Genomic DNA, 14259 nt, shown 5'->3' on the forward strand with positions numbered 1-14259 from the left:
AAATCTGAAAATCTTCTGCGGCCCACCCAAGCCTTAAATTACAACCAGCGTTGACGACGCGTTGTTGACGGGGGGGGGGGGCGCATAGAGAAAATGTGGGCGCGCGCCTAAGCCGTAATGTGGGCGCGCGCCTAAGCCGTAATTTAATGTTGAGGTGTGCTAACCTGTGTGCGCGCATCCCGGCTGAGGGAGGCGCGCGCCGGCATCGGAGCTCTGGCGCGCGCGAGCCGAGAAGAGTTGACGGGGGGTAGACGAACATTACAGGGTGACGGGTGGTCAGATTTCACCCTGTTATAATAGTCGGGGAAACACTGGAGTTGATAAGCGTGTCTTCTTGTCTGATCAATACGCAACTGTGAGGTGCGCGACTTGTCTGAGCGGCCAGCTGCTGATCACTCACTCAACAGCCCGACGCGTATGAAAAGATGAAAATTTTGGGAGCACCGAAGACCCATTTTGACCCAGGAAAAACCCTGCTGTGTGCGCGGATGTGTCGGCTCGCATCACGGCAGACAGAGCGATGCGACCCGAGAAGTGTTAACGGGGGGTGCTGAGCGATTAAATATATCTCTTGTTCTGCCTGTTTTGTGATATACATGCCTAAAAGGCGCCTAATATTTCTGGACTGAAATAATATCGGCATTATAATTATTATAATTTTTTTTTTTTACCGATTTTGTGGAGCCCCCTCAGGACTCGGTGCCCTACGCGCAGCGCATAGTGCGCGTTATGGGAGCGGCGGCGCTGATCACAACTCTGATCAAAACATAAACTAATACTACAAGAGGGCGCCCTATTTGACATTGTTTTGTTTGGCGGTCAGAAAAATAGGTCAGATAAAAGAATAACACGTAATTTAAATCATAAATATTTGTATATTAATTTCAAACTTTTCAAAATTGAAAATTAAAAACATTTTATTTATTTATTGTAAATGACCTCTCGCGGCCCACCTGCAGTACCACAGTTTGGGAATCGCTGACCTACACTATAGAGGTGGATGGATGAGGGATGAAAAGGACCTCATGGGGGCTAGTTAACATTAGCAGAAGGTGTTAGCACATCATTAATTAGAACTAGCACTTATATGCTCCGAATATATACATATGCTGCTTTTGCTTTTTAATAATTGTTATAGTTAAAAAAACATCTATCTGGCTTTAAAGGAACAGTGTTGATAACCAGGTAATGTGTTGGTTCACTTTTACACTGTCTTTGGCTTCTATCTGTATCTTTTTAACATGGTTATACTGCTGAGTCAGTGTAACCTTCTGGATATATCCATCAAACACACCAGGGGTGCTCAATACGTCGATCGAGATCTACCAGTCGATCGCGGCGTAGTGTTGGTAGATCGCATGACATTTAAAAAAATTGGCCCGCCCCCCTGAAATCTCCGCCCGCCACCCTGTAATTTTCTCTATAGCGCCAAATTACAGCAGAAGTAATTTAAGGTCCCTTTTCTTAAAGAGCACGTATTTGTTCTTTTATTAAACAAACTAAACAGCCATCTGTTATTGATCGTATCTACACAACAGCATGTCATTTCTGTCTCGCGCGCTGCAGAGCTCCGATGCCGGCGTGTCTCCGCACATCGGGACGGAGCAAAAAAAAAATCTGTGTGGTATTATGAACATAAACATCCTCAGCTTTGGTAGTAATTGGTAGCAACTTTTGTTATGTGCATCAGAAGCAGACATATGATATGTCAGAAGATATCAGGAATGGTGTGGACTATGTGCACAGCACAGTTTGTATTTCTGGGCTTCCGTTTAATGTAAAAAGAAGAAATGTTATGGCTTTTGTCTAGTTTGGCAACAGTGACGGCAAACACATTGTTAGTTATTTGACATTCAGTGCATCTATTTTGACACACTGTCCTGTGAAAACTAGCATCTCGTGGTTAAGTTATGAGTGTTCTCTCTACTGTTATTATGTCACACTGTATGTCAGCTCACCTTGGTTGGAGATTTGCAAGCTGAAGTCGGTGAGTTAAGCAGACGCATTGGCTTTGCCGTGAGTAACACTATCCCTTTAACACCGTAGTGCAAATTAAATGTGAACAATACCATCTGACACGTGGCAAAACACAGTTTCTTGACATCAGTGTTGTTATTTCCCGCTGCTCCATCAAGCCTCAGTCTTGTACTATTTATGTTGTTAGAAACTAAAAGAAAGCATTCGAAGGTGTCATGTGAGTGAAGACTGAAGGAATTACCAAGCTGTATTTGTATAAGGACAATAATAACACACATGCTATCCTGGGTGGATGACCTCGTTTTAAAGGCTCACACACTGAAAGATCACCCTGTAGACATGATTTTAGACTGAATTGCACAGATTTAAACTCAGTATTTTGATTGATGTAAACTGTGAACTACAACAATTCGCTTATTGTGGCCATAAAAAGCTTTTGAAGATTAGCCCTTTTTTTAGTCCAGGTTCTATAGTTCATCTTATCCCGTTGCTTGGCTCTCTTGAACCAAGCATTTTAGAAAATTTTACATTATTTTATTCCCGATCAAATTTGTTCGGTTTGTTCCACATAAGTTTGGACCACATATTTTTTCTCTGATCAAATCCATGATCTGGTAATGTTTTTCCATGTAATTAAGTACATTGGTTTTGCATGAAAATTGTAGCTAAAGCCTCCAGGGTTCATTCAGTTATGAATGAGCATTTAGTTATGAATGAACCCTGGATAAATACATCCACAGTATAAACTTTCATTTTAGTGTGTGGTAAGTAAAGCCATGCTGTTTTATTGAGGAAACACACACTCCGTGCAAACCACAAACACAAATATACAGCATTGAAGAGCATCCTATCTTGTAATTATTGATTAATACTTTATCTGTTATTTAAAATTATTGGTTGAATAGTTTACTCTGACATATATATATTTTCTCTGGTCAACAGTCCAAAACCCAAAGATATTTAATTAGCAATGGCAAGTCGAAAGTTCTTACATTGGTAACGCTGTAACCAAACCATGTTTAACATTTTGATTTAACCAATTAATTCACAATTTTTTCAGCTCCACGTTAATTCAATGCAATTCGGTTTATTTTGTATAGCCCATTCTCACAAATTGCAAATCTGCCTTAGAGTGCTTTACAATCTGTACATATAGACATCCCTGTCCCAGGACTTCACATCGGATCAGGAAAAACTCCCATATAACCCTTTCACGGGGAAAAAAGGGAAGAAACCTTCAGGAGAGCAACAGAGGAGGATCCCTCTCCAAGATGGACAGGTGCAATAGATGCCTTGATGCCTTGATGATTGAGACCTCCACGATCCATCAGGTAGATGGAGGTAGAAAGGAGGAGTGGGCGGAGTCTCAGCAGGGCCATGGCATAGTTGGTAGTAGGCATATTCCACGATCCAGACCTCGATGATCCATCAGGCAGATAGGATTTATGACGTGAATAATGTGCAATGGAGGGATGAAAATGCATCCATAAGTAGAGAGAAAAGAGGAGATAGGTGCTCAGTGTATCCTAAAACGTCCCCCAGCAGTTTATAAGCCTATAGCAGCATATCAAGGGGCTGGATCAGGTGAACCTGATTCAGCCCTGACTATAAGTGCTATCGAAGAGGAAAGTCTTAAGTCTACTCTTAAATGAGGTGACTGTCTGCCTCCCGGACTGATGGTGGAAGCTGGTTTCATAAAAGAGGAGCTTGATACCTGAAGGCTCTGGCTCCCATCCTTCTTTTTAAGACTCTAGGAACCACAAGTAGCCCCGCATTTAGTGAGCGCAGTTCTCTAGTGGGGCAATTCAGTTACTTCTCGATCAGAGAGCTGTTTGGTGCAACTGTATGAAGGACCAGACTGGAAATGTATTAAAACTGTACATCCCCTGTCTCTGTCTCAGTGATTGACAGTGCACCACAGCTGGAGAGCAGAACAATCTCACAATAGAGGTGTTGTGTGTGACCTACAAGGTCCTGGGACAGGGATGTCGTATGTGTACAGATTGTAAAGCCCGCTGAGGCAAATTCGAAATTTGTGATATTGGGCTATATTAAATAATCTGAATTTAATTGAATTGAAAACCTAATTATTGACCTTATGTAAATTAGTGTGGTTGTGGAATATTATTGTCACATTTGTTTCAAAAGAATGTGTGTTAGTTGGTCTTAAAACCCTTCACTCATGTTCATCTGTATTAGAGCCAGACAGCATATTTAAGTCAATACTAACGTCACTATTAGAGGGTTTCAAACAATTTTATCTAGAATTATATTATATGTTAATTTTCAGCATAGAAAGATATTCTGTCAATAGTTGGTGAAGGGTGTCAGATCTCAACAGTGAGTGTGACAACATAGACAAGGCCCTGAGAGGAACACCAACACTGATCTATTCACAAATAAAGAGAGCAAAGCAGACATCTTAACAGAGAATTGCTGTGTCCAAAAATCATCAGGAGAGAATAGCCCTCATGTCGTCCTTTTCATCCCTCATTCATCCACCCCCATAATGTAGGGCTGAGAAAAAATACTGTGGATAAAGGCTGGGATGCGAGTTAGACAGCCAAAATAACCGTGTGCCAAATTAGAACCCTCTTTTATTGAAATGTCACCCACTGGTTGGATAATGTTTTGTGATGGGAATGAGGTGAGGATTTCTGCCAATTTTTTCACAATTTGAAAACAGTTCCTTACCCTTGTTCTTGCAACTCGAATGTTGGTCTAGAAAAGGGGTGGAGTCAGTCAGTCGTTTCTTTTCATCTGTCAATAATGAGTTTCTCTGGGAGGTTAGATTTATGCCAGATCAGACCTTTGGTCAGTAGCTCTGGGTGTGATTTTAAAACAAGAAGATTGCAGCCATAAGATGTTCTCATCTAGTTCTGATTCAGCAGATTGTCTATTTATCTGGAAGGTTCAGCCTGTATGATACCCATAATACACTGAATAATGTGTACACACAAAGCAACTTTCCTCATGTATTTTCAGTAGAACAACAATAAACCAGCAGTCAGTTGTTTAATAAATACAAATACATCCAATAGATGGAAAAAAAGGAAGCTTACCAACATTCTCCCAGTGTTTGTCAAATGGCAAAGTCTGCTAAAAATACATTTCCAGTATTTTAAAAAGACATTTTGTACTTATTTATCCAGATTTACAATGAATAATCCTGTCCCACATATCCATAACAATGAGCTAATGCTAGCTGGCAGACTTGTTGTATCCTGCCTGTTGAACGGGTGTGTGTGTAAAACAAACAGTGACCAAAAAGACTTCATCCTGTCCATCAAGATTGCCTCAGTCAGGCATAAAGGACATCCATTATTACTATGTAATAGTTTTATCTGTTATGGCAGAAGCCAACAGCACTGAGACAATTCACCCATAGAGTTGGGTAGAATGAAATGAGCTGGATAATCAGTGACAATGTCTCTGTTTTCCTTCAAAGATAACGTTTTAAAATGCACAAATTGTCCTGTGTGCTGTGATGTGAGTCCACTTTCATGGCTGTGGCTGTCTTTCAAATGTTTCAGTCTTTCTAAGTCCTGTAACCTGGGGAAAAAGGAATTCCTAAGGGATAAAGGAAACCTGAATAAGTCCCCAGTTTGAGTTAAGTCAGAGTTACAAAACCCAACACAGTTAGTCAGTTACTATTCTGTTGTTTGTGTAATTTTTTAGCAGATGTTGGCCACAGTTATCTTTTTCCATGAGTGCCTGACCTTGGTTTCTTGAATAATTTGTTTCCAAACCACCAACACAAAATTCTGATGAAGACGGCAGAGAAAATAACAAATACCAGAGAACAACCAACACATTCAAAGTTGTTCCATTCTCATCCCCAGAACAATATCTCTAATTTCTTCTCTCCCTTTCAGATTTGTGCAGTGTGCTTGGAGGAGTTCAAACAGAAAGACGAGCTGGGGATTTGTCCGTGCAAACATGCCTTTCATAGGAAGTAAGTATACGGTTTTGTGTGCACCTATGGATACATACACACGAGTGCACACATCCAAAAGAAACGTGGATCATTACAGTTTTCCTTATCAAAGTAGTACATTTTAATGTATTTTTACGGGCTCTTAGGAATTTATCCGAGACACATAGGAGATAGAAAAAAGAATAACGAAAACATTAATAAAACAACAACAAAGAGACACAATTCTCAGAGACTAGAGCGATGTAATTTTCAAGTCATTGCCTGGATGGACTGCATGTTGGTGATGACAATAACAACACGTTAATGATTATATATATTTTGTACAACATAGAGCCTAAGGCAAGTGTTGATCAGGTGCAGAGATTCACAGCACATGTTGTATGGCCTTAGCCAACTTCCTCCCCACACCTCCCCCCGTGCCCTGACCATTTCAACTGAGTTGTTTATGTCAGCAAGACACCTCTCATGGCCTAGTCCCCCCCCCCCCCCCTGTTTCAGTAGCAGGGTCACAACTCACTGAATCCACTATATAAACATTCCGAGGGAAAACAAAAAACATTCAACTTTGAAGAGCAGCCTATCTTGTAATTATTGATTGATTCTCTTTTATTTTAAATTACTGGTTGAATAGTTTACTCTGAAATTGTTTTGTTTTTTCTTCTGGTCAACAGTCCAAAACCCAACGATATTTAATTAGCAATGGCAAATCAAAAGTCTTTACATTGGTAAAGCTGTAACCAAACCATGTTTTACATTTCGATTTAACCAATTAATTCACAGTTTTCTTCAGTTTCACTTTAAGTTACTTCTCGATCAGAGAGCTGTTTGGTGCAACTGTAATATGAAGTACCAGACTGGAAATTTATTAAAACTGTACATCCCCCGTCTCTGTCTCAGTGATTTACAGTGCACCACAGCTGGAGAGCAGAACAATCTCACAATAAACGGGGTTCGTACGGTCAGGAAAACCTGGAGAAGTCATGACATTTTTAAATGGTCATTTCCAGGCCTGGAAAAGTCATGGAAAAAACTTAAATCATAAACGTTTTGGAAAAGTCATTCATTTACGCCAAGTTTTAAATAATTAATGTTTTTAAAGAAAGACGCTCAAAATATAAGCCGGCGTACGCTCTTAATACGCAACACTTTCTAAATTGTTCATATTTATACCGAGATTTCAGTTTGGTCATGGAAATTTGGTTTAAAATCATGGAAAAGTCATGGAAAAGTCATGGAAATCCATTGGTCAAAATGTGTAAAAATCCTGAATAATGGTTTTGTGTGTGACCTACAAGGTCCTGGGACAGGGATGTTGTATGTGTACAGATTATTTGTATAGATACGTTTGTCAGGGCCCTCTGGTGGACAGATTGTGTAACGGTCTACACCTTTTCTATATCAACGCAAACATGTATTTTCCATTTCTTGACCACGATTTATTTTTATTTATAGATTTACACATGTGCCAATACAATATGTTTTAATACGCTAAATTAATCATGAAAGAATAATAAAAATAATTAATACTTAAATAGCGCTTTTCTGAATACACAAAGACGCTTATGATACCATACAACACTAATACACATGATATGGGTGGTTGAATGGTTAGGTCACAATATGCAGATGGCACCTTGCATGGCAGCCCCTTCCACCAATGTTTCAGTGTACAAGTAAATGGCGTACTGTTAAAGAGTGGCTGGAAGACTAGAAAGGGACCATTACAAGTACATGGCCGTTTACCATTTACCATAAGCCAGCCAAACTTGTAAGCAGATGTAGAATATACACTTTTATTAATCCCCAAGGGGAAATTAGTTCTCTGCATTTAACCCATCCTTAGTTATTAAGGAGCAGTGGGCTGCGGTGAAGCGCCCGGGAAGCAACTGGGGGTTCAGTGCCTTGCTCAAGGACACTTCGACTTGCAACTAATGGGGAGAGCGGGGATCGAACCCACAACCCTGCGGTTGCAGGACGACCCTCTTACCCCACTGAGCTAAAGCCGCCCCCTGTAAGTGTGGACACCTGATTTGGTGTAGTTTGTGTCCTAAAACAAGACAAGTCAAGCTAACCCAAGTTTTAATTTTCTGTACCCCTTTACATTCCTCTGTGTTTTTGCCTTAACCATATGCTCCCTGCCTTTGCTTTCTTCCAGGTGCCTCATTAAGTGGTTGGAGGTGAGGAAAGTGTGCCCGCTGTGCAACATGCCCGTCCTGCAGCTTGCCCAGCAGGCCGGCAACATGGATGCCCCGGTGCCAATACAGCAGCCTCTACCCGGCATCGAGAACCTGGTGTAGCAGCCTCCAACCCTCCTCACATATAGTACACGACAGACACACACAAATACACATCCCATCACTCATACTCCCACTTGTACAGGTACACCTTTGGTATGAATCTGTGGACAGAGCGGAGACAGACACTCACAAAAACTGTGACTCTTCCGCCATTATCAACTTATTCTTGCAATGGTTCACAAAAGGATTTGCTTCTATCAGTTCTGACTGATAATCGACTGTATTCATGAGTTTTTCTTTTCGCGGACAATGAAGAAAACAGTTGATCTTGAAAAAGTGTCCTTGTTGGCCAAGACGTGGTCGATAACTTTTTCTCAACCAAAGCACTTTTCTGGAGACACCAGCATAAGACCAGGAGGGCCAAGAACTACAGTACACTAAAATATAAATTGTTTTACTTTTTTTTTTAAAGCACTTTATGATAAGGCAAACCTTAATTGCTTGTCATTCTAGTAGCAAGGTTATGTTTTATATGTTATCATTAACTATTAGTTGATGTACTGTACAAAGCCACATGGGTGTTGATTTTTAATTAGTAAACTTTGATTTGTAAAGCAAAATATCTGAAAGGGACAACAAAACCTGTCAGTAGACAGGTCATGAAATGTGGATAATGCTTTTAGTTGTAAGTGCACACACATACAAAATGAAGCTCAAAGCAACCTTGAGACTTTGTCCGATTAAATGTGAAAGGTTTAAATGTGTTGAAACAGAATTCTTCACACTAAGCCGAAATAATTTTCCCCCTCATTGATGGCCTGTTTGTCATTCATTACAATGTGACTTTTGCCGTTATCCTTTGTTATTATTCTGTCAATACAGGAAGGTGATAGAGTGAACCGATCAACATATACAAGTGCAGTACATCCTCTTACCCCAGAAAAACAATTCACAATCTCTCCAAAAGGAAATCACAGTTTCAAGCAACTACTTCAACAACTGTGATTATTTAAACCAGTATTAGTGTGTGACACCTGGAGCTTTATCCATAAAACTGTTTTACACAACAAAGTAAACCAATGTTAAGCAAGTGTCTAAAACACATAACATAAATGTTCCGCTTTTGTTTTGTTCTGCATACACAGTTGCCGGTTTTTTTTGCATCCATCCAAGTAGAGTATTTGTATTTATTGTTGTATTTATAATAATTACTGGGTACAGCTGCATAGAGTGAACCAGTAAGTGGATGATTAACACCTGCACCAGAATTACTGCCCTCAGCAGATAATCAGCATCTCTTTCGGTCAAGAAATACTCACGACTCGGTAAAACACACACAAAGGGAGTGGCAGGGGTCAGCAGGTTGTAATGAAGCAGCATTTTCATTCATGCACACACACATACATAAAGGGTAGTTCTGCTTTTTGGCTGCAGTATTCTGGCGCTTTCATCTCTCCCTCTTTCTGTTTTTGCTTTGTGCCACACATATAGTAACTCTTAAGCCCTGCCAGCTTTTGTGTTTATGTTTTTTTGTCCTCATCCCTTGTTTGCTGAATTTGGTAAATGGGTTGTGTGTCAATGTGCTGACCTGAAAAGGGCAGCTACAAAAACTGTGCTGTGTCAGGAGTGATGGATTTAAGATATGTTGGAGATGTCCTTTAACCTGGGAAATGTAGGGACAAATAATAATACATTCTCATTATAGGCACAATCCCTGATCCAAATATTAAAACAAAAATAAATAATAAATAAACAAAAGAATAGTCCCACCATAAATAATGTTAACTAACACAATGAAATACAATTAAATCACATTTCTCAATGTGTTTTGCGCGATAAAAAGGGTTTGTTTCCATGATGTTTTATGTTTACAAACACTACTGATGAAAAAAGAAACAAGCGAAAACAGGCTTATATTCAGAATAAAAATTGTTTGTATATCTTTTATTTTGTCTTTTGGAATAAATCAAAACAGAACATAGATTTTTCTTTTAAGAACACAAAATTCGCCGTGAGACTTTATTCTCCAACACCAACTAGATCTCACGGGTTCCCAGCACAGCTTACAAAGTGACAAAGGATTTGGTTATCCTGTATGTAGCGTATTAGTCGGTAGTCCCGTGCCCTTTTCAAGGTCCAGTCCTCGGACATAAAGAAAGTATTAACATTTTAAAGCAACTTAGATTTCAAGAAACATATTCTTCACATTAGCCTTATTTTAACAAATACAGCAACAATTACAAAAACAAGACCAGGGATGTGTTAGTTGGCCATTTCAAACTTACAGTTTATTAATGATTAACTTTGTGATCAGAGATTCATTCATATTGCATGTTAGGGAAGAGGTAGTGGCTTTATGTTGACGGAAATAAGCAACATAACTATAGTGTTTGGTACCTTTTCGCTTATTAGTCTTCGGTTATGAAGACACTGCCACTGTTTAACCCTTGTGTTGCCTTAGGGTCATTTTGACCCGAATCAATATTACACCCTCCCCCCGCCTTTGGGTCATTTTGACCCGATTCAATGTTTCACCCTCCTGTTACCTTTATATTTACTAACATATTTTACCCTTTGGGTTCAATTTGACGCCAGCAATTAAAACCTCCAGAAAATTATTAGAATTAATATTGTTTTCCAAGTTTAAGTGTGAGGCACTTTATGTTTGTTTGTTGACTACCGAAAGGACACCGACATTAAACATTGAATGGGGTCAAATTAATCCTAAGGCGGGGGGAGGGTGTAATATTGATTCGGGTCAAAATGACCCTAAGGCAACACAAGGGTTAAATGAATTTGTACGATACTGCAAATTTTACAATATGATAACTGACATTTTCTTTTTAGCCATTATCCTCCAAACCGCTGTATATAAACTATACAGCGGCGTGTATTTCTACCACTGTCCCTGAAAGACGTCATATCTTGATGCTCAATGATTCATGTCTTAAAGTTGTGTTCCTGCTCACGGATTTGTCTCGGAATGTAAAGTGCACGAGAGAAACACAAGAGGAGGAGATCTAATGTGAAAGCCTGCTCTGTTGTCATGTTGTCAGTGTTATCACCATTGTTGAATGTGTGTAGACAGTAGTCGTGTGTTAATACATACGAAGCGCAAAGAAATGCTCCTTCATATCAACCAAATGGGAGCTGAACACTTCCTGCCATTTGGCCATTTTAAGTGTTGTGTCAGATTGTAGACATCTTTACCCCGTTTCCATCCTGTGCCGTCCTAATCCTACTAAAAACAAAGTGCCAATACAAAATGAACTGTTATGAAATAAAGCCCCAACCAGGAAGAAAGATTGTTATGCATTTCTAAAGGAAAGGAGATTTTCTTTTGTCACATTATGGCCAAAGAAGAATGAATATAGAAATGCCCCCCGCCACTGAAATTGGAATCATTGACGTCAGTGCTGCTTCTGAGTTATCAACACTAAAAAATAGACAAGAAAAAAATACCAGTCAGGGACATCACTAGATATAAAAAATGTACTGATACTCAAGAGTAGATTGTCTTCAAGGCACAATGTTTGAAGTTAGACAGTGCTCTAGAAGAATATGGAAAAAATGGTTTTATTAAAAGGAATGTATTACCAACATCCTCTATTGATGAAGGGTGTCCTTATATTTACATGGTTGGTTTTAGCAACCAGACCATTTAAAAAAAAAATCTCTATCACTGCCTCCCCAAAGTCAACTTTCCTCTTGTTTTCATGGTGCTATTTATTCCTGCGAGGCCCTTCTCGTGCCCTTCCAAGTCACAGATAACTTCCTCGTTTCAAACAATCCATGCTACCTTTACCAGTGTACCCCAGAGCCCCTCCCCTACCCACAGACCCCTTTTTAATTACACTGATTACGTTTGTGGCTCTCACAGACATTGTTATTACAACTTAGAATTCTGCAACAGAATATTTTTGGAGACAACTTCCTGTACAGTATTTGTAAGCTCTATTTTTGTATATTGCTATTTTTTTGGAGAAAAAAATAAGCATTTATTTTTCTTTTCTTGTTTTTGCTAATTTCATGTTTATTAATTTAAAGAAAATGTTGCATGTATATTTGAACTGTAAATAAAATGTCCAAGTTTTTGAAAGATTCAGGCGTTTTTTCTTCCATGCAGTCCAAAAGTCTTTCAATATGATATGATCGGATATTATGTATTGCTTCAGGTGTACAGCATTTGGTGCAAAATTATAATTTTTCTTTCACAAACAATTTACACAAATATGTTAGATATGTATAGATGTACTAATAACGTCATGAATACCTTGTAGCATGGAAGTTGTAAAGTTGGCCATGGTCATCCTGTGTAATTCTACCACCTTGTGGTGAAACAGCGTAAATGATCTGCAATACTTGTCGATATGATGACAATATTCACATTTTTCTTTTGGTCTCACGACTGAGATTTATCATGCTCAATAATGTCTATGCCTTCAAAAGGATATATGAAGATAGATTTAACGCTCATAAACAGAGACATCGAGTGTGAAATGTTTACCTTACTGATCCTTCACGTCTCAAGCCTTTGTTACTTGTATTAATATAACATGTATATAGCACTGTTGAAATATACCATAGGCACAGTATGTAGGCTGAGTGTTACACCTATAACATTGTCGAGTTCATGATTTACCACAAAAGTCGAGCGCCTACGTTACCCACAATGCAACTTGAATACATTTGACTTGATGTAGTAGCTAAGAGCTGCAAGCCTCCAGCAGAGATGCGGGCGGGTTGTAGAGGTCTGGTAAGATCCCTTCTTTCTTACTCACACAGCCAGAGATAGATTTGGGGGATTTTTTTGGTTTCAGACCAAAGCGAGTGACCGCATCACTTGTGTGCACCGTTTCTCCCACGTGCAGTGCAGGTAACATATGTGTGTATATATATATATGTGTATATATATGTGTATATATAGATATACACGTATATATATATATGTGTGTGTATATATATATGTGTGTATATATATATACACACATATATATAAATATATATATATATGTGTATATTTATATATATGTGTGTATATATATATATGTGTGTATATATGTATATATATATGTATATATTTATATGTATGTATATATATATATGAGTGTATATATATGTGTGTATATATATGTATATATATATGTGTATATATGTGTATATATACACATATATATATGTGTGTATATATATGTATATGTGTATATATATGTATGTGTATATATGTGTATGTATATATGTATATATATGTGTGTATATATTTATATATATACATGTATATATATATGTGTATATGTGTGTGTGTATATATATATGATAGATAGATCTATCTATATATATATATACAGGACTGTCTCAGAAAATTAGAATATTGTGATGAAGTTCTTTATTTTCTGCAATGCAATTAAAAAAACAAAAATGCCATGCATTCTGGATTCATTACAAATCAACTGAAATATTGCAAGCCTTTTATTCTGATTTATTGCTGATTATGGCTTACAGCTTAAGAAAACTCAAATATCCTATCTCTAAATATTAGAATATCATGAAAAAGTATACTAGTAGGGTATTAAACAAATCACTTGAATTGTCTAATTAACTCGAAACACCTGCAAGGGTTTCCTGAGCCTTGACAAACACTCAGCTGTTATAAATCTTTTTTTTTACTTGGTCTGAGGAAATATTAAAATTTTATGAGATAGGATTTTAGAGTTTTCTTAAGCTGTAAGCCATAATGAGCAATATAAAAAAAAATAAAAGGCTTGCAATATTTCAGTTGATTTGTAATGAATCCAGAATGCATGACATTTTTGTTTTTTTAATTGCATTACAGAAAATAAAGAACTTCATCACAATATTCTAATTTTCTGAGACAGTCCTGTATATATAAAGAGTCTCGTGATGCTCGATAACGTGTGATTGTTTCATTCAGTCAAACTTTGGAGGATATCACTTATTAGTGAATGTAGAAAGCGTGAAACACTATTTTCAGAAACAGTGACAATGAAAATATTAAACCACGTTTATGCCAAAAAAGTAGCCGGACACTGCAGGGAATCGAACCCCATCCCAGTAAACCAGGAGTACCATTACCAGTGCCTTTGTTCT

The 14259-nt window shown here is 38.2% G+C and overlaps 1 protein-coding gene across 2 annotated transcripts in view; it reads left to right on the top strand.

The window, feature by feature from the left end:
• rnf24 (ring finger protein 24) overlaps window positions 1-12247 on the top strand; it is a 30655-nt gene extending 18408 nt beyond the window's left edge. For both annotated transcript variants that reach the window (XM_056408481.1, XM_056408482.1), the window contains exons 5-6: window positions 5853-5932; window positions 8070-12247. In XM_056408481.1, the coding sequence (XP_056264456.1) occupies window positions 5853-5932; window positions 8070-8211 (222 nt within the window). In that variant the 3' untranslated portion in view covers window positions 8212-12247. The remainder of the gene's footprint in view (window positions 1-5852; window positions 5933-8069) is intronic.
• Window positions 12248-14259: the final 2012 nt, after the last annotated feature.

Source organism: Pseudoliparis swirei, chromosome 24 (genome assembly GCF_029220125.1).
Source record: "Pseudoliparis swirei isolate HS2019 ecotype Mariana Trench chromosome 24, NWPU_hadal_v1, whole genome shotgun sequence".
Classification (NCBI taxonomy): domain Eukaryota; kingdom Metazoa; phylum Chordata; class Actinopteri; order Perciformes; family Liparidae; genus Pseudoliparis; species Pseudoliparis swirei.